This window comes from Brienomyrus brachyistius, chromosome 7, assembly GCF_023856365.1.
Source record: "Brienomyrus brachyistius isolate T26 chromosome 7, BBRACH_0.4, whole genome shotgun sequence".
Taxonomy (NCBI): Eukaryota; Metazoa; Chordata; class Actinopteri; order Osteoglossiformes; family Mormyridae; genus Brienomyrus; species Brienomyrus brachyistius.
This window is the reverse complement of record NC_064539.1, coordinates 22,044,306-22,066,885: the sequence shown is the minus strand read 5'-3', so window position 1 is coordinate 22,066,885 and position 22,580 is coordinate 22,044,306. Positions and strand designations below refer to the sequence as shown.

Below are 22,580 nucleotides of genomic sequence, written 5' to 3'. Positions count from 1 at the left end.
GTTCACAAACATTAACTCCCCTCTTTGCTTTGTATTTTCATTTTTACATTTAACACATGTGTAGGCCATTCGTTTGCCATATATGTTATTTTATAGTTTTGATGCCTTTATAATTATTCTAAAATGTTGAGAATAGTACAAATAAGCCTTTCTATGAGTAGATGTGTCCAAACTTTTTGACTGGCACTGTACATGCACCAGTAACACATTCTCACACTTTGCAGTCAAACTACAAGAAGAACTCAAGGCACTCTCCGTGTAAAAATCACTGCACTGTCATGGCAAGTAATTCACAGATATGTTGTATGCATGTGTGTGTGTGTGTTCCTCGGTGGTACCACTGACTCCCCAAGGTGGTGGATCAGTGAAAACACCAAACAGAGGCTCCCTTTAACTGCTTCTCCGCATGGTTTCAGCTCAAAGAGGGGCAGGATGTCAAGGCGCTCCTTGGCATGCCTGGCTCAGTTACCATGGAAACCGCACATGGAAGACACACATGTGCTAGCTTTGCATGCATAATTAGGTGATTGCCTCCCTTAATTAAAAACACATTTTGAAATTCCAGCTTTTCTTACTCTTCTCTGTTATCCTCCTCTGCAGATATTACTCATGTTGTGCTCTTTCAATTTGCCCTCTGGATATCCAACCATTTTCATCATACTGGGGGGAGGGATGACTGGTCGCAGGATACACATTATAGAGAAATAAAAGGCAAAAGCAATGCTGGTATTATGAAATGGCACCTGCGATTTATTTATACTTTCATTACGATGGAAGCAGCCCAAGGGGGATGTAGCGATCACTTACATTTCCCTGTGAGCAGCTTCCCAGGATCCCTGCAGTTGCACCTTTGAACTGACATTGAACCTGAGCTTCTGTGGATATATTGTTGTTGAATCAGCTAATGGCAGAACATGTGAATCTCAACTAAATGTGAGTGTTTCAGACATACAGGGTGACACCCTCACTGCTGAAGGTCACTTTACCCCTGTCTTCTTTCTATCTGTGACAGGTCACTCAGACAGAGAGAAACCAGCAGCAGTTCATTGGGAGCCCTTCATATCGCTCGGATGAATCAGAGCGTCGATTATGACCTTATCCGAGCATTAGATACAATTCGATGAGCCTAGTTGTTACACTTGTTTTCCAGTTTTCTACCCGATTCACTACAGCTAGATAATCTGAAATATCAGTAAATAATCACGTGATTGTATTGGCATACAGGTTAATTCATTTCCCTGAAAGAAAAATGTAATTAATTTGACGAGGGTAGCTAAAGCGGTCTTGTAGAGGACGACACTTTGCGAGTGGCTATTTCATTCGAACGTGACCAGCATTGTCTGGTTCACATGAAATTATTTGTTCATTCTGAGCAGGGAGATGCTTGCATCCAGCAGGTGGTGAGCACCAGGAATATGTAGCTTTCTGCTGTCTCCTGACCGGGAGAGAGGTGAGACCTCATTGCAGCCCGTGAATCTCTTTTGGGGGGGGGGGGGGGGGGGGGGGCAAAGCATTCACATCATCGCAGGCAGCTGAAATGTCAACCGGGAAAAAGCAGCAGGACACCGGCACAAACGTTTAGCAAGACGTCAAGAAGGCAATTTCCTGTTCGGAGTCAGTAATAATTTACAGCCCAAGGATGAGTCACGGAGATGGAGGGGGGTTGAGTGTAAGTCACGGTGACCTCAGCGTGTCTCCGGGTCCTGTGTCTGTCTGTCTGCCCCATGTTTGCAACTAATTACTACTGTAAGAAGTCTCTGATCAGCCAAACGCAAACTCCTGCTATTGTCTTTGAACTACTAGAAGATGTACCTACAACCATTTTCAGGATGGTGGGAGAACAGCTTCTTAGCTTAGTGAGAATATAGGAAGCAGAAACACATCAAAAGCGCCTCAAACACTCATTACCAGTGCACTGCTGGAAGTACCCATGTATGAAACACCATTCTGCTTATTCTCTCTGTTCTATTACACATTATAGCAATGAGTAAAGTGTCTGAAAATGCATATTTTTTACATTTTCATGGTGATTTGTGGTAATTCAGGGATAATACTTATTTGTGTATCACATTTATAATAACGTTCACGAATTCAAGCTTGTGTGTCATCCAACACTCCAACACATCATCACACACTCAAAACACAGCAAAGAATATCTAAAACGGCAAACACAATTTAATTCACTCCGCCCTCTAGTGGCTGATCTGAGAAATGCTCCATTAAGAAGGAATGAAAGGCGTCAAGGCACTGTGGGAATGAGCCATCCTGCCCTTTTTGTCTGATACACGACAGAAAACATGGCTGACGTCAATGTCTGTGAATTCCACATGAATATGAATGCTTTGATTCTGACGATCAGTCCTGATGATTAAGGATTTATAAAGAAACACGCAAACACAACAAATTGCAGTCCACCCGAAGGCAGTAATATGACGAAAACATTATAATTCAACAGTCAACTGTAAGAGTGACAGTATTACACCAGTCAGAGTGCAAAAGCAGCATAAGACGAATGCTGCCAGGTCAGACAATGGCAGAGAATGAGGAGAATGGGGAGAATTCCTAGTGAGCTGCCCTGATCATTTAATGCTTTAGGGGCATAATTAGAGATGAATGGATAGAGAGGCTGAGTCTTTACTAGGGGGGTTGATGGCAGACTAAAGAATTAAGCCAAGAAATACACATTAGGCCAGAATAGGCCTAATTATGCCCCTGCTCTACAGTCAGGATCAACAAATTTTATTAACCCCCCCAGCCCCCCAGCTCAACAAAAATTCCCGGTCTAACCCCCTGTTAGACATTAACAACTAAAATACAGCGTTGCCTGCAATTCTGCATTTCATACTCAGGGGGCACCACTGTAACATACAGCAACAGATCAGTTAGAAACACTATGACTGGCTTGAAAAAGCATAAACTGACCAGCTGTGGAAAAGAGATCGTAATGCTACTGGGCAGGTAATAGACCCACTGTCAGACATGACTCCTGACCCCTGGCTCAGATTACAAGTCGCCTCTGCAGCCAATCAGGGAGAGGCACAGCTATTATTAGCACTGAGTCCCCTGCTCAGGTCTTAAGTCTACCTGTCACTGAGGTCCAGCTCATCACCTGTTTCTGTGAAACAACTTGTGCTGGTTTACCACTGGTCCAGTCTTAACCGTCAGCTGGATCACCCAGAGTCTTTGGGTTTGGGCCAATTCAGGGGGACTCTGGCCTCTGGCACCACAAAATGTTCTACCCTGGGACACCCAAAAACCGGCCACTTTGGGCTGATACCCAATGGACTTTGGGACCTTGGAACAAGTAGATGTCTCAGGGGTGGGGACAAAGGGTTCAGCACGTTCCCCCCACACTGCTGACATGCAGCAGTCACATGGCCAAATCCCAGTGGCCCACAGACACAACACATACATGAACCGCCTGAACCAAGAGCACGTTAGTGCACAGGCTTACCCGGGCTGAAGCCCAGGGGCCTACCCCCCTCCCCCCTTGGCTACACCGTCGTAGAAAATAGCAGGGGGCCCTTTGACAACTCAAATAGCCCAGAGGAGTCTGGCCATGTCAACACGCCTGTAGGATGATCCCAGCCTAGCGTGACACTGTACAGTGCACGACACGGGAATGCGGTAAACAGCTGCTCTAGCTGCCTGTCTGTTCCCTGCTTCCCATTACCTGTGTCCCCTCTCCGCATTTTGGGCTGCGATGTTTTTAGTGTCTGTGGGTGGGCCTTGGCCACATGACCATGTGGTACCGTAGAACCTCAACCTCCCTGGGAATCTCTGGTGTTCAAGGTTTAGGGGGATGGAATCCCATGTGACACATGCATGTGGGGTATTCAGATAGTGGACAGCATCCTTATTCAGGATTTAAGAACAGGAGTCAGGGCTTGATATCTAAGTGGCAGGATATGGGTTGAAGACCTCCAACCCAGGAAGACAGGGCCAGCAAGTACGGGGGGGTCACAGAGTTTCAGGGCGGGTGACAGAGGATGATTGCTGATCTGACATCCCAGCCATGTGCCTGACCATGGCCATTTTGGGAGGGGGGGGTAATCACATGTTGGTCTCACACACCATCCACTGACATCAGAAAGCAGGGGAAGGGGCAAGGGGTGAGTTATATTTAGAGGCAAAAGACGTAAGAAGACAGAGTGTAGTGGTCGATATGTCTCAAAGGAGGGCCGAAGTCAAGAGGTTGAGCGTCCGTGTGGTAAAAAGTCTTCATGTCGTCACGGAGAGAAGAAGAAACCATCCGTGGCCAAAGACAGTGAATGGACGCCATCCTCCTTGTGTCCACCGAACCATCTGAAGTGGCCAGAGTGAGAGCAGTGTCCTCTCCTCATAACACCAGCTGTGTTTGTGGTGAGGCTGCTCACTAGCCTCCTCTCACACTCGATTCCCCAGCGACACCTTTGGCTGGGAGCGACACCCTCACAAAATACTATAGGTTAATTACTCAAAACATCGCTAAACATGGACAGAGGGGAATTCCAGAATGGTCTCGGAGCATTCCCTGTCCCCAAGAAACACACCAGGTACCAATAGTAAGGAACAGTCCCAGGAGACACTGCTTAGCCCATGCGCTAGGCATGGATTCCATGGATTCACGATCTGGCTGGCATGCAGCTGGTAGTGTGCAGCGTTGAGTGTGCAGTGTTCAGAGTGCAGCGTTCAGCGCACAGTGTTCACCGTGCAGTGTTCAGCATGCAGCGTTCAGCATGCAGCGTTCAGCATGCAGTGTTCAGCGTGCGGACAGGTGAATCATCCTGACCGAGCTGGCAAGCCATTGGGAAGTAGGAGGACGTGCCTTTGGATCAGTCCGTTCATTTAAATTTGCCTGGGTTCAGGCCAACTGGGTGTAACAGTGTTGAAACCGGCCAAGGTGTGTGTACAGAACGTCGCGTCGTGGCTCAGCTACAAACCACACAGACGCGACGAACAGCAAGCTGAAGTGAGGTTCAGGCTTGTTACTGGACGCCAGGTCACAGGCCGGACTGTGCTGTCCGCTCGCGTGCCACTCCCTTGAGAAATATGGGTTAAATGCAGCAACAGGAAAATGTTTCCCAGGAAGCAGGCAGCACTGGAAGCCCGAAATAACTTATCAGCGCAGCCAAGAAGCACTGTCCGATAAGCACGTAAACTTTTCCTGGGAGGGATGTGCAGCGCGGGAGTGCTGTCAAATGCCTGAAAAACATACTTAAGCTAAACTGTTCCAGTTAAGAGCAGCCAGCTTTGTAACATTTCACGATGCTTTGATGCGTCGTGCTATAGCCCCTACGATTCTGATTGGTCCGATTAGTAAATACGTATTTGCTTCTCCATGGACTCGGCAGGCTGGTCCTTGTTTATTAAAAAGAAAAACCAGACATAAAGGCAAGTCAGGCACCGAAAACATGCATCAGTGGTGAGAAAGCAGACACAGATCAGCTATATAGTGCATTTCAACATATTATTTCAAAGTAGTGAAGATCACTAACATTTTGTTAAATAAACAAAAACATGCACAATATATACTAATTCCACAGCTGGAAAGTCCTTTAAATTTAACTATCATTATACAGCAAACCCTGAAAGGTGTGAAACTTAACACCGCTAACTAGCATTCAGGCTTGTGTCTCCAGAGAGGTGCAGGAATGCTCACGTCAGATTGGTTATACGGTGTAGGCCATGTGCGTGATTACGGCTTAGGCTCGACGCATATGTACAAATCAGCCGTCGGGAATTACTCATACTAAGCGCCGTCAACTAACGTCAACTAAACCAATAAGACCAGTCGAATGGGCGGTTGGAAAATGGCAGTAGAGCCTTCTGGTCAATGTGAACCAGAAACAGATTGTTTGGGGACACAGAAAGGCTGCAGAAAGCATCAGGCTCATTCTGTCTCACATCAACAAAGGTTCATTTTTATTACAGCAGATTAACTGATACTTCTAGATAAAACACTTCACGTCCAATAATTATATAGCAGGTCATTAAAATGTTATGGGAGGTGTGCCAAGGCTGCATGAAAGCCCCCTGCTGACAGTGCAGTGAACGTGCCACTGCACAGTTAGTCTGGCTGGCCCGGTGTCGCAACAAAGCTCAATAATTCACATTTTTGCCAACGCCACCTCAGCACCTTCTTAGCAGATAAGACAGCAGGCTTGTGAAGCTCATTCATCTAGACTTTCCAATGATCAAAAGAGCGAAGGCTGGCAAATCATTTATCTTTGATAGGAGCCATTTTATTGCAATACGTGAACGCGATCCATTAGGGAGTTCTTTTCCGAACTGAAAGGCCTCATTTCTCATCCTGGAGAAAAGATGTCTGAAGTGAAGGATTTTCTGTCTTTTAAGCTGAAAGGTAGCCTGCCTCATTCTTGCTCCGTGAGCTGGTAAATCTAGCTAAATCTTCGCCCCCTTTTCTACTCCTCTGCAACTTCCTTGCTCTCTCACTTGCCGAGCAGCCATTCTGGGCCGAGGGGCCCAGTGCAGCTGCCTCTGGTTCCCACGTCAACGTCCGGGCGCTGTGGAGACCCCAGGCCAGGAAAAGCCTTGGAAGGTCAGCGCAGGCCCTGAGCAGCCGACTTGCCAAAAAGTTGTAGCGCCACCCATCACAGGTTGCCTGGGCAACCGAGAGACATGACAAGAGCAGTTGTCATCGGGCTGTCCAGCAGGACAGCACTGCGTTGTGTGAACTGAGTGCCATTTCCTCAAGTCATTTGTTTTGCCTCAATGTGGCACAGAGACATGGATCGAGGAATACACAAAAATAAGGAAATAAGACAAACAAAAAGTCTTGGCTCATCTTGGAGGGTAGAAGTGCCGCTCACCTCGAAGCTGTGGCAGCCTTTTAGACTTTGTGTGTACAGACTGTGCAGTTCCCGCCCCTGGAACATGGTGTGGAGAGAGACATACTCCCACAGGCTGCTGAAAAGAAAAGCAAAACACTCCCTCTCCATGCTGGACAAAACAACCCCTGCCCCCCCCGCCAGGCCTGATCTTTATTTGCACGTGGATAAAGGTGCGCGTTCTGTGTGTACAAGTCAATGCACAATCACATGCTGATACCGACATTGTGTGGTTACGTCCATTTTGCTTTTGATTAGATTAAATGTATTAAGAATAACGTGTGATTTGATTTTGTATTGCCAGGTTTGTGCGATATTGTTTTTGTGCTTATTATTATAAGAACATACACCTCCCAGCGCTCTCGGTCCTCCGGTGACGCGCGTCTCGGCAGCGCGCCGCGAAGGTAGCGATCGACGACTAGGATGCAGTAGTAGAAGGCTTGCAGTTCCTCGATGGGCCGTGAGATGTCGCCCTCTCCCAGGAGCCGTAGGATCGATCGAATTGGCTTCAAGATGCGCTTGCACTATAAAATGGGAAGCGACGTTACTTTAAAGCAATTCCTTAATTGCTACTTAAAAGCAAAAATAAATAATAAACTAATAACACCGTCTGAACGACTGGATAAATGCAACGACAGTAAAATTCTGTTTTGGGATTTCCTATCCGTCATTCTTAATTACTGGACTGTGCGGAAACAGAATATTTAATTTTAAACATACTTACCATCCAAATTCCTCCGGATTTTTTCCTGACGGGGAAGAAGCAACATTTTGCCCGTAGCTGTGACCACGGAGGATGACACCTTTGTCAAGTAGGGAGAAGACAGAGAGACATAGAAAATGAATCGGTACTCTCGCTCCTTGAAAGGGCAGATTGCTGCATGCTCATCACCAAAGACATACCGTATTTCAGTGTCGATCTACATCACATTCATCACTAAATGAGTCAAAGTTCTAACCTACTGACCACATAACTATATACCAGCTATGTATTAACGTGATTTTATCTGACAGTATTTTCATCCGGCATCGTGCACCACAGTGAAGCAATTCGTTTATACCCATGCAGACTGCAGTTAAAATGGTTCGATCGCTGACAGCCCATATTCGGAGAAAAGTGTGCGAAAGGGAGAAAAGGATTGTGCTTCTGGGAGTCATTCGGCTCAAAACTGAACGTTCAACTAATTATAAAGAATAGGCACTTCAAAAAACCCAAGAGACCTGTAACAGAATTGAGTTATGGGTAGAAATTACTCTGATTAAACGCGAAACGGGCAAAAACAATGGTAATAAGCTGTAAAGGAAAAAAGGTAATTTCCCACAATTGAAAACGCAATTTGCATCGTTTTCTGTTTAGGTCTACCCATAAATTAAAATTTTACTTTTATATAAATAAATATAATGTGACTATATTAAAACGTTCATAGGAAGGAAAATAATGTATTTTAACTATGCCATTACGTCACATAAATGGTAAACAAGGACGTTTTCGTTCTTCACAGTGAGAGAAACAGCTCATTATTTCCATATTATCACAATATTCACGAGAAAAGAGAAAAGTAATAAGTAAATTTTCCCGTAAACGTCGTTTCCATTCCCCGGTGAATCCCAAACACAGATTTACGACTATGATTTTCCATATTTCAGGCCAAATGAACTGAAAACATATTTGGATCATTTCAACATATGCAGATGGATTAAATACGAAGAAGACAGAAGCAGGCGGGGGGGGGGGTCACCGACGATCACGCTTAAAGTACGCCCCCCACCCCCCTCTATTGATCACTTGCCTCTTGAAAAGTACACATCACTGGATGGAAATACATAATATTAAATGATTGGGTGACGTTTATATTCAGGTATAGGCCTACAGATTATTTACCATTTACTACCACCGGAGCCTTAAAAAATGTTATGGATGCTAATTTCCTAACTCAGAACGGCAAAATCGTAACCTTAATTATTATATGGCAGTGGATTATTTAGTCGTACAGTTAATCCGCTGTGTCAAAAAATTGTCGTATACAGTAAACGGCGTCGGAGAAAGTTTGATACCGGGGGGAGTCACAACTTAACTTCATAATTTAGATACAAAGGTGGGGGGGATAAATGAAACCAGATTACATTTCCCTACGCTCCTGCATGCAGTAGGCCTATTAATAAATAAATTTCACTGAAAATCCTCTTATTTCGTACGTAATCTAGTTATTCCGAAATAAATATTTCGAATAGAAATCCTGAATTAGGTATACTGTCGTCTCCACATATCTATCCCCCTACCCCTCAAATTTAACTAATAATTTGTTACGATTTATTTTTATATATATTTTCGAAGCCATGACTATAGGGCTGTCAATGACAGGCCCAGTTGCTCAGTATAAATGTTGTGTTCAAAATAGCAAGTATTTTGTCAAAACATTCTTATCGCATGCAAATCAACTCAAATTGGTAATTCTGGGATATTTGGGAATTTAAGGATTAATACCTTAAAATTAGGCCTGTGCTTTCGCTATCTTAAAAATAACGTTTTTCGCGCGATTTTGTTACTCTTTCGTACATTTTTACAACGAGCGATGTAACGTGTTGATATCCTAACTGAAGCTGCAATTCAAACATTAGTCACATAACTTCGGGGGTCCTTAATAGGCGTCTTCACAAAAAGGCGTTTTTCAAACACGTTTCGATCAGAATGGAGCACGTTGAATAGCTATGGCACGGTCAATCCAACACTGACATGCGTCTTTTAGTTTAAATACAGCGTGATGCATATTATCATAAGTAATAGACAATATAATCAGTTCTAAGTTACCGCTTTCCTTTACTTGCCTCATATTTGATGCAAGTAGACAGGGCCTACATAAGCTGCATGACTATGACACACGTGCTCCTGCAAGCCCCGGTCACTATAAACAATGCAGTTGTCCGTGGGGGTGAAAGCGGCGATCTTTAACCCCGCGGGTGCCGCGCACCGCGTGAACGTGCACTGACCGGCGCTCCCTTGGACACGGTGTCATGCCTGCCAGCCTCTTGCTGATTGGCTGTCTGGACGCGTCCACGTGAACGCAATTTGATCTAGAAAGCCCGTTCTGCTCCCAAGCTGGAGTGCAGATGCCATGGCCTATTTGACCAAGCTGGGTTCTAACGAGGCGTTTATTGAATTTTATAGAGGTTAATCTATGGTTCAAAAAAATTAAGATATTCACACGGCGCGGCATTTCGCGGGAGTAAGGTCACCTCTGCTGACGTTTATAAATGTTTCAGATGAACTGCACCAGGTGAGTTTGGCTGGGGTTTCATACTCCAATAATTAATTAAACTGTAATAGATTGTTTTGTTGTTTGGGCTTTTAGTTGCATCCACTTTTAATTTTGGTTTACTGCTTCCTTTTGTCTCCGCAGCCTTTATTTACAAATACTTCTCTTGGTGCACGAGATTCAAAGTATTGTTTGAGTGATTTCTGTTTATGTTTGTCCTTTACCATGTAATAATGTAAGGGTATAACCTCTGCATTGGTCTTGGTCTTCATCTACCTTTTTTTGTTTTAATTTGCAAAGCTGGCGATAAAAAAACGTCCCACGGAGAAGGAGCTGATTTATTAAGACGTTATTAAGAGGCATTTCCCCGTCCCTCTGCCGAGCGAGCTGCTTTCGTCCTCTTTCACATGCGGCGTTCCTGCCTTTTAAAACGGGCGCACATCGCAGCAGTGTCACAGCTTCTGCTCTGCGCGTATCAGTCGGAATAGAAACCAGGAAATTATATTAAGTCACCTACTTGGCTGGTAAAACCAGGAAGAAACACAAACTATGGACGCGTAGATAATTTTGCTTTGTGAAATGCAGAATGAATGGATTGCCAAAGGTAATATTTTCTGTTTGCCAATCAGACTAAGGGGAATGAAACACTATCAATTACTATCAGTCACGGCAGGGGGGGGCAGCTTTCCGAAATGTAACTTGCAAACCCATTGCTAAGTACTTCTGTTAGAATCTGCTTAAATTGCCAGAGCATCTCGCCCTTTAACTAGTGAAACGCATCCAGACTGTTTAATTGAGGCTTTTAATATTCTGTGTGTGTTCTGTGGAAGATGACTTAACATCAGAAATTTACATTGTGTGGTTTTAATAATTAAAAAGTAGTTTTATTATTTGTCTATTTGAGTACCGTCAAATCGATGTCCACATCCGACGAGTAAATAAACCAGTATGTGCCGGTCTTCAGATTTCTACATGGCATGTTCCATACTGTGATCAGTCTTTAATTATAGACATGAAAATAACTGCGACCGGACAGTTTATGCTCTCGCTTGCGGCCCACATCGAAATAGCTGTACGGTTGTACACCATGACCGTGGATCGCCCTCTGTTGAGTCGGTCACAAATGGCTGTTTAGAGAGAAAATAATGCAAAATTAATAAACGTACGAGTATCTCCGGCTCTCATTCTTGTTAGAGCGTTTTCATTTTCTAGTGATCGTCGTTGGTGGTGTTCTGTTACGGGGTCTTATTATAATGCCTTAACCTTTTACATAATTAACAACGTTAAAGCAGCTCCATAGAATAGCTACAGTAGTGCCAGAAAATAGGCTTGGAAAAGGACGATGCCTATGCAAGGCATACTAGTGACGATAAGGGAACTCAGGTGTGGACTACTGTACTTCAGGCTTGCCAACTCACGCATGTGACGTGACGCTCATGAAAGAAGTCTTATGGCAAATCTATATATATATATATATATATATATATATATATATATATATATATATATATATATATATATATATATATATATATATATATATATATATATATATAAACCTAAAATTAGCTACATCAAAACAGTTGTGGTAGTTTGCAAACCCTACAGATTATTTACAAGATAATAAATGCATTTCAGCCCAGCGTATACAGGTGGGGTGCGGAGCCCATTGAAGCATAAACGCCGGTACCGTCCGTCGTGCTTATCGCAACTTTTATTCACATAATAATAATATTGTAAATATATTGGGCCCACAGGTTGAAGCCAGATAACAGGTGTATTTGAAATCCAAAATTAGGGATGAACCTTTTTAGACTTTGAGCAACATCCAGCGGACTTTGAACTAGCAATAATCAGATGATAAAGAAAAGTGTTTTTTTTTGTTTTTTTTTTTTACACAGGCAGGACTAAGTATTAGTGAGAGTCTTTCATATTTTGGAGGTGCCTCCTCTGTGATAGAGGTATACTGTTGGTGCCGCTTTGCAAACAGCACAGGCGGGGGGGTCGGGGGTCGTCTTGCTGCTGGGACATCGTTAGTGGATCTGAGGCAGGATTCTGTGAAAGAGCCTGGCGTGTCTGAAAGGAGTCTGCTCAATTTAGGAAGAACAGACATGGGCGTCTTACAGCCGGTTCGTGCGAGGAACTTCACTTTTTCACGTGTGCTTTCAGTCGCGCGCAGGAAAAGTAACCTAAATTTCATCACCAGGGGCTTTCGCCAGACGGTGTTTGTAGTCCACATTTTTTTCATCCAACTGAAATCATGCAGGTCATCGTTGACTATGCATGTGCAAGGATATCGGCCAGGTGTTTCCAGTAGGTGGCAGCACTGGATTTTCACAGGGCTGAGGTCAACCAAGATAGAATAGAGATGGCGTGTGTTTGTTTGAGAAGATTCGGAGGTACCTGCGTATCTAATTTCTTACTCTCCAGACAATAGGCTGTACCGTCGCATATGTTTTTTTTTTTTTTTATTTTATAATTGCGGGTAGATTTGGTGTCCAGGGTCATTTTTGGCCTTTGCTCAAATGGCTTTTTCTCATTTTAGTAATTTTACGTACAAGATGTCACAGGTCATAACACAATTTTCTTTTAAAAGTCTCCTATGTAGCTGGAAAAACATGATTTCTTGTCCAGACTGGTCAGTGGTTTTTATCTATCATGGATTGCTGTACAATAAAAAATATTTTCCATTACTTTTCTTTTGGTAACATTTTATTTATAAAATGCCTAAATAGTCAATTTCATAAGTTTATTTTTAAGTAACTTAAATCTCTCATGTTGGAATCTTGCATCAATTGTTACCATTTACTTTCCTCTTAAACTGGTGGAAGAATGTTTTCCCCCACAATTCTGTAAGCTACAGGAAATGACGGTCCCTTTCCCTTACTGATAATATCTTAGGCACATGGAGGTTTGTATGCTGCTCTCTGAAATTATTTTAAACTTAACTATTCAGACCAAGTTTTTTTTAATGTGAAACTTGTTACTGTAATACAAGCAAAGCGCCATTGATTATTGATCACAGATGTTTGCCTTTTAACCATGATTTGATTATTGCCATTTGTTAGCATTTATGCTAGCAAGCGGAGTTTTTGTCTTAAGTATAAAATTGTCAATTTTGTTACTGTGAAATTGTTACTGAGGTACAATAAGATGTATCATTTTTCTGTGAGTGTTGATTTATACTGTAAAAAACTTGTTTTTCTAATTGAAAGAAGAAAAAAAAAACCAGGTAGCTTGTGTTTTTCAATAATTGATTTAAGATTGAATGTTTTCAGTGAAATACTTGAGTTTCTGACAAATTAGCTTTTTTTTCTTAATTATAGAATCACTCATCTGGTATTTTCACTATTCAACACTATTCCAGCATTTTGAAATCTTGATGAGATTTCAAAATTCCTGTTGTAAGAATTTCAAATTTAACCGCAATACAGTCCGAGCCTAACAACTTCAAAACGGTTCATGAAGTTTACCCATTTCACTGCGCTGCTCGTATTTGTGTTCGCTGCAATACATCTGCCCTCTCATAGTCTGGTGGGACATCATTGCTGTACGCATGTGTGGTCGTGACCCTCTGTCTATAGACAAATGTAGTATGATCACAAGATTCTGCACGCACCTCCAAACAGGAAGCGGAAAAGGCTCTAACCCCTCAGCTGAAAATGTCAGTGCCATGAAACGCTGCGTTTGTCTCACCCTCTCTCCTCGTCTTTCTACCCACAGTGTATTTGGCTTCCTGCCCCACAGATCGGCGATGCCTGCAGATCTGGCATTACCGCTCTACCTGTCCGGGGAAGAGTTGTGCTGCAGGCGAGTGCCGAGGCTGGTTGAGCCTCTGAGGCCGTGCCTCCTCCGTTGTTCCAACCTACAAGTGACGCCGCGGCCACCACGATCGCGTCACGCTGGAGAGAATGAGGAGCTTGGCAAGGCCAAGAAGCAGGTGTCCTTTGCTGACCACAAGGGGCAAGCGCTAACCACGGTCAAGGTGTTCTCCGAGTTTGAGGATCCCATTGACATTCCGTGCAACATCTCAGAATTCCTGAGTCCTATGGTCAGCCCGGTCCCGGATGAGGGGCGTCTGGTCCTAGATTTCGCCCAACCGTCCTCGGACTACGTGGAGTTCCGGCAGAGGTTGGACCGGGAGCGTGTGTGTCTGGAGCACTGCGTGTTGAAGGAGAGATCTCTTGCAGGTACTGTGAAGGTCAAGAACCTGTCGTTTGAGAAGAGCGTCAAGATCCGCATCACCTTTGACACGTGGAAGAGCCACGAGGACGTCGAGTGTCAGTTTGTGAGGGACACCTATGGAGCATCTGACCGTGACACCTTCTCCTTCGAGGTGGCTATTCCCGAGCAGCTGCACCCGCACAAGCGCGTCGAGTTTGCAGTCTCCTACGAGGTCGCTGGCTGCACCTACTGGGACAGCAACCATGGCCAGAACTACAGGATCATCCAGTCAGCACTGAAGAACACTGCCCCTAGTGGACATCAAGGGCTAGGCCTCGACCAATTGGGCATACACTTTGACCGCTATGGCAGTCCCCGCTGCTCTCACGGAATCTTCCCAGAGTGGCCGAGCTATGCCGGGTATCAAGAAATTGGGCCGTATTATTGACTAAAGGGAAGTGAGGACTTCCTTTCATGGCTTCCTTCCAGAAGAACAGGACTCGGGAGATCGGTTGGGGGTCGAGGGATGTTTTCAGATTGTGTATGCAGTAGTCGAATGTTCTTGCCTCCCACAGTCAGCAGTCCGCAGTTGCAAAGTCACTGATTTGTGCAATATTATATGCAAAGTGCAATGCAGGTTACATCATTTAACAGGATTAGATCATTGACGTCCACTGTTAAATGCCTGTAGTCGTCATGGTGATTGGGCTGGTTTGCGCTCTGTGGAATAGCTTCGGTGGATCTTGACTGTTGCAGGTTGACTTCCTGCAGGCAGGAGCTCTGGTGCTTATGGTCCTTGAGGTAAACGACGTGCATTTCTGTGCACATTGGCCTACCTGGGTCGTTTTGAAGTAGACGTGAGCTGCTGGATCTCATGAAATGCTCACGGTTAACTGTCATTCTTGTTTTTCCCTTAAATTCTGCAAGCTCAGGGATTTAAGTCGAGCAGGTTAACGGAGATGGTACCAGGGAGAGTGCAGCTGTGGAAGACCGGGTTTGCTTCGGCTCTGTAACTGTTGGGGCTGTGGGAAGGGGCTGCCTATGCCACAGCCTGGCCAATAAGGTCAATCGCTGCTGCTGGAGCTTGGTGTCCCAAACTGCACATCTGAGCCAGATTTTGTCAGATTGGCTCTGCACCAGGCTGCCCCCTGCTGGAGGCAAAGGAAAGGTACATGAAATTTTAAAATTTTTAATTTGACTGAATATATATATATATATTTGTTTTTGTAAGTTGAGTTATTTCCAGGATGTTCTGCTTTTGGCACTGTAGCATGGTTTTATCTGTAAAATATGATTGAATGTAAACTTCCACTTGTTTAAAGTGTTAAGACTGCTCAGTGAAGGTGACTGCTAGTCACCTGTGTCAGTTGGCTTATTTTTAAAACAAATGGGCAGGTCGTGTTAAGGATTCTCCCTGTTAGTGGGTTTAAATTCAATTATGAATTGCACTTTTTCAAATTCAGCATTACAATTTAAAGTTTAATTTCTTGCTTTGTCACAAAAAGAGGTTTTGAATTTAAAAAAGAAAAAAGGAAAAAAAAATCACCATGGACTGTTGCTTTAACTAGTGCCGTCATTGGTGGGGTTCAGATGTTCTTCCAGGCTACTGATTTGCATTGAATAAAATCACTTTCAAACAATTTTAAATGTTATTTCTGCTTTTTCTAAAAAAAAAAAAAATTAAAAAAGGGATTGCTGTTTGTTGTAAAGTACGAACAGGCTGATTTGGGGGGGGGGACTGGAAACCCCCCCCCCCCCCTCCTCAAATGTAGTGTTGTCTGCTTTGTGTACTGTTTTTAAATGCAATGTAAAAATGATTCGCAAAATAAAGATTTGAATTCTCCTGCTTCTTCTTTTGGCGGTGTTGCAAACTCTTACCTGCATTGCTTTTGATGGTTTGTTGTCCCGTAAGGTATCCCATAATGATCCGTCAGTGCGGCTACAGGCACAGGCCTCGTGCCTCTGCTGTTTTGTGCTAGCGTTCTTGCTTATTCATGTAAACGGTCTCTCTTATGGGTAACTACTTGACATTTTTAGCATCGTTTCAACCACAGGTTCGAGGTGAATACTTTCCTTTCGATTGGGTTGTCCCTCCCTAGCTTCCAATTTTATATTGAGTAGGAGCATTGAAATAATATTCAACTAACAGTTACTTTACATTAAAGACATTTTTCAAGGAGATTGAGAAGCTTTTCAACTGATCAATAAATGTATGTCAAGCTTTAATGAGGAATTTAACTAGAGGGCAGGTGGAACATGGACTCTGGCACGGAGCCTGTAACCCCTGCTGACCTGTATCCACATGTGCGAGTCGTGGCTGATAAGCTACATGGCGGCTGGATTCTTCCGTAGTCAAATGAACTGTTTCTCTGTGAGAGCTGCACGTAAAGGTAGGGAGCTGCCATTGTGAAATCCGCATTATGTCCCGCGATTAGCTGTCATCTTAAACCTGTTTTTATGGTGACATGTTACTGGTGCTCTAGTGGAAATTTCCAGCTGTCTGTCAGAGAACCTGAGACTAGAGTCAGCCAGACGTGAGAGACGTTGGCTGAGTGGAAACGGCACACTTTTTGTTACCCTTTTTCTCAGGTGATTCCAACCATGATCACTTTTCTAGGAACCTGAAGGTTCATGACAGGGCATGTCGAGAGGATAACTCGGGCGCTATTAAACAGAGGTGCTACTTGCATTGTTAGTCATATCTCACTGTAATGCAAACCAATAACAGATCACTGAGTTCATTTTAAACTGGTTAGTAGTACAGTTGGGTGTAGCAGGGGCAGAATGTGGGGGAGGGAGGGACACAACCCTGGACCCTGTGCTCTAGGGCGCCCCCTGCTGATGTATGCTTTTTTTTTTTTGTAATAAAATGCATACACCAATGTCTGCTCCAAACGATTTACATTGCAGTTTTGGTTACATATCATTATATAGCCTCCCCCCGTTGGCAAATTTTACAGATAGCACTCCCTCCCCCATCCTGCTTGGTAAGTTTTAGCGCTAGCGCCCTGCACTTTGAATAGTATATTATTCATGTTACATTTTAATTCCCTCTCGTTCCTCTTTATGCTACAAACAATAATCCCCAAAGTGCTCTAAAAAGATTTGGGGAGCCCCCTACCCATGCCAGCCTAGGGCCCCCAGAGACATTAGTCTGGCCCTGGGGTGCAGCTGTGGTGTACAGAGCTAAGGACGTACCAGGATACGCTGAGATACGTCTGTCAAGTGTCAGGTCAGCGATGTGGGTCCTGTCCTCTTTGTGGCAAGCTTACATCACCCCCAGTGTATATTTCACTTGGCTATTCCAGAATCCCCCCCACAGCCCAAAGACCTGCAGTGTAGAAGGCACCTGCATATGGGCTGTGGCGTGTGTCACTTACTGTGGGAAATTGGCTTTTGGTATTGGATGGATGGATGGATGGATGCACCTGTAAAATGTCAGGTGCTTCTGTTATTTTCATGTGATTGACATGAGCAGAAACATGATTATGCAGGACCCCCCCCCTCCCTCACACACACACACACACACACACAATGGCACAAAAGATACCATCTGTTGGAATATCCTGGTGGATATTTCAGTGGATATGTCAACTGATTTCTCAATCACTTTCATTCAGGAGGACCTGACATCAGCCAGCAGCCCTATGGATGATAAACGGTATGGTGGCCTAGTCGAAAAATTTAAGGTGAATAACTCGCATTCCAAAGTCACTTAATCTAAAAACATATTAATAATTTGTTAGCTTTTTGACAAAACAAATGGCATTATAAAAAAGGACTTGAAACTACTTGTTGGCGTTCCTCCGGGCTGCTAGGTGGCGCATTTCCCCCCCCCCCCGCATCGCCGTGTAAGTATAAGCCAACGAGACGCGGAATGTCCGCTTACTGGTGTTTGAAATCGTCGGCTAGTCGGCGCCTATTTTAACCGCGGTTGTCGGAAGCGTCCCGCCCTCATTGCAGCCGGCTCACCTCGGCCTCTCGGCGACTGCTAGCACGGGTGCTTAGGGCCAGCTCTCGGACTCCCACGGGCTACGGCTCGGCGGAGCCGTGAAGCATGGAAGAGCAGAAGGAGAACGTGCGGGAGTGTGAGGACCAAACCAGCCCGGTGAGTGATCATCCGCGTTACAGGTACATTTATATACAAAAGAACAGTCTTACGGTAAGTTACGCCCAATCGAGTCCCGTCCGAGGTCCAAACACACTGATTTAGAGACCCCTGAAATTGGATGTAGTAGGAAGTTATCGGGTGTATCGCTTAGTGTAACATATGCAGGAGAATGGGCAGGCACTGTCCATAACTATCTAGTAATACTGTATAAATATAGGAACGTATATATGATGGACAGCTACACTATCGAGATGCGCCCAAAGTGACTCCGGGGGTCCCTGTTCCAAATGCGAACGCAAGTCGGCGGAAATCTGTATTGACGAAGTTTTTGTATGATTATCGCTAGGGTTAAACTGATAATCCAAATTAAACTTACAGATCAGTTCACCATGCCGTCTTAAGGTAGATACTCCGTTATAGTGCTTCGTATACGAGTGTTGTCGTCATTTTTGGACGCGATCTGGGTGCTGTCCAGGTTATACACTCTAACCATGGTGGCATGTCAGTTTAAGTAGCGTCTCTGCCGCTGTCGACACCCCCCACCACAGGCAGAGCACTGCAGTGACAGCCGAGCCACACCGCCTTCCAGAGGTGAGTTCAGCGACCCCGTGTACAAAGAGATCGCCCTCGCAAACGGGCACATCAACCGCATGACGAAGGAGGAGCTGCGAGTGAAACTGGCAGACCTGAAGCTGGATACCAGGTGTGGCTTTTGGGGGGGCTGTTGGGTGGGGCTGACCACCCCTTCTGGGCCTAGGAGTGATGCTCACCCTCCCTCTCGTGTCTCAGGGGTGTGAAGGATGTGCTCCGCAAGCGTTTAAAGAGCCACTGCAAGAAGCAGAAGCTGCAGCAGTCGATGGCAGCAAGTGGGGCGACTGACACCTACTACGACTACATCTGCGTGGTGGACTTTGAGGCCACCTGCGAGGAGATCAACGCCCCTGACTTCCAGCACGAGATCATCGAGTTCCCCATGGTGCTGGTCAACACACGCACGCTGGAGATCGTGAGTCTGAGCACGCTCCTCGTTTGAATTTTTTAAAGATATTGTTTAGTACAAAAACAAGAAAGCACACATGGAGTATAGGGTGGATTACAGATGCTCCCTGGGTTACGATGGTCAGTGTTACGATATTTCAGCTTTAAAAATGGTCAATGTTTTTCACTCTCAGTTCATTGTTCAATAAATTACATGACATACTCAATACATTTATTATAAAATAAGCTTCGTGTTAACGATTTTGCACAACTGTAGGCAAACGTTAGCGTTCTAAACATGTTTAACGTGTGCTAGGCTATGATGTTTGTTAGGTTCGCTGTACTGTGTAAAAATGAATTTTCCATAGGTTTATCAGATCGTAACCCCATTGTAACCTATGGAGAGGATGTATGTACCAAATATCGGTTAAGGCTTATAGCTGGGGGGGGAGAAGAGCAGCATAAAATGGCCTTTCATGAATGTGTTTTGATTTTGACTTTAAAATATGAACCACGGTAGCCTTTGGAGCTCAGTGTGGTGGTATCATGTTTCCATGCCGCTGTCAGGTTCAGGATATTTTGCTTAATGGATCGTTAGGTGGTTCCAAGGTGCTGATCCAATTGACGGTTCCTCAGTCCGGCTCCCATCCTGTGGGATGCCCAAACCGATGCAGGCCGTTTCTGTTTTGAAGGTATTTCATATAAACAAAACTGGACATGACCTGATGTTTAGAAAGTGACATAGAGGCAGTGAGAGATGATCCCACTGGGCTCTGGTCTTCCCTGGGATGTGGTCTCCAGCTTTGTGCCTCCTGGCTTCCTGGGGACATCCTATGGTACTGATGTGAAGACAATGTCCCCTTGCTGAAGTGTCCCCATTTCAGGTCACCTAGCCTGTCCCGTGATCCACCAATGCCACTTTTCCCCTTCTGCTTCCAGGAGGACACCTTCCAGGACTACGTGAGGCCGGTGTTAAACGCCCAGCTGTCCGAATTCTGTGTGAAGCTCACTGGAATAACACAGGTGAGCCTCCCAGTGCATCGTGTGGTTGTGTTACTCCTGGGGGGCACCTGCTGCCTGCCTAACCACCCCTGCTTTTTTCCCCTCCCAGGAGACGGTGGACAAGGCAGATGTTTTCCCTGATGTTCTGGGTAGAGCTGTTTTGTGGCTTCAGAAGAAAGAACTTGGAACGAAGTACAAATATGCGGTTCTGACTGATGGGTATGGCGGGTGACATCAGCAGCCTGAACTCTTATTTCTCAGCCTGTGACTGTCTGCTGTGGAATGAGCAGCTTAGCATGAGTGATGCCAGTGGAGTATCAGACTGTGTTAGTGTTAGACGCTAAAAAGTCTCTCTGGATGAGGACATCAGCTCCCCAGTAAATGGATCTTCAGGCTGAAAACGGTAGCACTCCTAAAAATTCTCGAACACTTTCCTCCGCAGGTCTTGGGACATGAACAAGTTTTTGAAGATTCAGTGTCACATCAGTCGAATCCGCTACCCCAAGTTCGCCAAGAAGTGGATCAACATTCGCAAATCCTACGGCAACTTTTACAAGGTTTGGAGTGAGCCGAGCGACGTGTTGGCGAGCGGGGACAGGGTCCAGTGGTGTGAGACATTAACCCCTCCCCCACATCTCTCCAGGTACCCCGGACCCAGACCAAGCTGAGCAGCATGCTGGAGAAGCTGGGCATGCGCTATGAGGGCCGGCCTCACTCCGGCCTGGACGACTCGCGCAACATTGCCCGCATCGCCCTGCGCATGCTGCAGGACGGCTGCCAGCTCCGCGTCAACGAGCGCATGCATGCTGGCCAGCTGGCAAGTGTGCCCAGCTCCGCCCCCGTGGAAGGAGCTCCGCCCCCACATAAACCAGGAAGTCGGGATTGACTGCCCATCGCCTAACTCCCTGCCACCCCTAATTAAGAACTAACATGTGATATCTTAATTTAATTTAGTGCCAGGAAGTGGGGGTGTGGCCAGTAGGAGCAGTCTCCATTTAGCACACTTTCCAAGATGATTTACTAATTTGGGTTACACCATACGCCCATAGTTTCCAGTATAGGCTCAGGACCCCCGCAACCCTGCATAGGACAAGCTGCTATAGAAAATGGATGGATGGATTTTACTATGGTGATCTATGTGGGGGGAGACCTGCTGTACCCCCGCCTCACCGTGATGGTGTTTTAATATGCTTAAAACTGTCAGTTAAAGTAACAGTACATTCATTAAAAACGACAGTAATTACTGATGAATATTTTGTTTTAAGGGACGTTTTTCTGTTTTTCTTTTTTTAAAAAAGATGTATCAATATCAATAAAAGCCTTCAAAGCTTTCAGGAGGAGCCTGGTCTGCTTCTTGTGGTGGCCTCTCGGTCACGTAGCCGGTTACAGACTGACACTGCTGTCCAGCTGCCTTAGCGTGCCGTGGGTGGGGGTGGGGGTGCCATGATAGTTGCCGCATGACCGAGGCAAACAGCGCTTTCAAATGCACAGCAGTAAAGAGGGGAGAAATTAGGACAATTACGATGGTCCCTGAGTGATAGGGACCCTAAAATATTTGGAACATGACTGGATTAGTCTGGGTTGGGGGTCCAGCATCTCTGACCTCACCCCTGCTGATATCTAGCGACCCGTTACTGTTCATACTTAAAAGTAAAATGGACAAACGATCACCTCGCATTAGGATTTATCTGCCCTGACCACCTCAACACCTGATGTGTGTCCTCTGTCCAAATTGGGATGAGGGGGGGGGGACAGACTGGTGTTCTGCAAATAATCGCCAAACTGGGTTGTATCCAGACTGGGTCATATCTTTGTAGTTGAGGATGTCTGCCCGTTACTTTTCATCTAAAGTGAAGTTTGGCTGTCACACAGTTTGTGTAACCTGGCTGTAGTGATTTACATTTTAAGCTGATTATACAGCCTGTCTAACCTGACAGTAATAGTACAGTTTCGGGAAATGAAGCTAGCACTTTGGTCTGTTTAATTATTTAGAAGTAGGAAATCGGGTATGGAAAATAGTAGATCTTTCTGTAGCCCAAAGGAGGATTCCTGGCTGTCTCATGCCAGGAAGCTTGTGGACAGAATAAGGAGGATGAAACAGCTTTAAAATACAATCAATGGCACGATAAAGCTACTCTGACATCCCTAAGACAATAAGGCGGAGACCTGCGGGTTCCTTGTTATGCAGAGTCTTTCAACGGCCACCAGGCGGCGCTTGGACTCCGTCTGCGGCTCTACCGG

At 45.1% G+C, this 22,580-nt stretch overlaps 3 protein-coding genes across 5 annotated transcripts; 2 read left to right on the top strand and 1 right to left on the bottom strand.

Moving 5' to 3' along the window:
• Positions 1-5,875: 5,875 nt before the first annotated feature.
• On the bottom strand, positions 5,876-9,761 carry LOC125746363 (uncharacterized). Of its 2 annotated transcripts, none has more exons than XM_049020272.1 (5): positions 9,657-9,761; positions 7,555-7,633; positions 7,179-7,354; positions 6,813-6,909; positions 5,876-6,604 (listed from the first exon to the last, which is right to left on the bottom strand). In XM_049020272.1, exons 1-5 carry the CDS (start codon positions 9,659-9,661, stop codon positions 6,332-6,334), a joined length of 630 nt encoding a protein of 209 aa, XP_048876229.1. In that variant the 5' UTR covers positions 9,662-9,761; the 3' UTR covers positions 5,876-6,331. The 2 variants fall into 2 exon arrangements, with proteins under 2 accessions (XP_048876229.1, XP_048876230.1); XM_049020273.1 differs by having other exon boundaries at positions 6,813-6,906.
• Positions 9,762-9,838: 77 nt separating this feature from the next.
• ppp1r3b (protein phosphatase 1, regulatory subunit 3B) lies at positions 9,839-15,888 on the top strand. 2 transcript variants are annotated; one of them, XM_049020269.1, is made up of 2 exons: positions 9,839-10,105; positions 13,808-15,888. In XM_049020269.1, the coding sequence occupies exons 1-2, from the start codon at positions 10,083-10,085 to the stop codon at positions 14,694-14,696; spliced, it is 912 nt and encodes a 303-aa protein (XP_048876226.1). In that variant the 5' UTR covers positions 9,839-10,082; the 3' UTR covers positions 14,697-15,888. The 2 variants fall into 2 exon arrangements, with proteins under 2 accessions (XP_048876226.1, XP_048876228.1); XM_049020271.1 differs by lacking the exon at positions 9,839-10,105 and adding an exon at positions 10,117-10,688.
• A 2,196-nt stretch (positions 15,889-18,084) lies between these two features.
• On the top strand, positions 18,085-21,673 carry eri1 (exoribonuclease 1). The gene is made up of 7 exons (XM_049020266.1): positions 18,085-18,356; positions 18,908-19,062; positions 19,149-19,365; positions 20,277-20,360; positions 20,449-20,558; positions 20,782-20,896; positions 20,983-21,673. The coding sequence occupies exons 1-7, from the start codon at positions 18,306-18,308 to the stop codon at positions 21,223-21,225; spliced, it is 975 nt and encodes a 324-aa protein (XP_048876223.1). The 5' UTR covers positions 18,085-18,305; the 3' UTR covers positions 21,226-21,673.
• Positions 21,674-22,580: the final 907 nt, after the last annotated feature.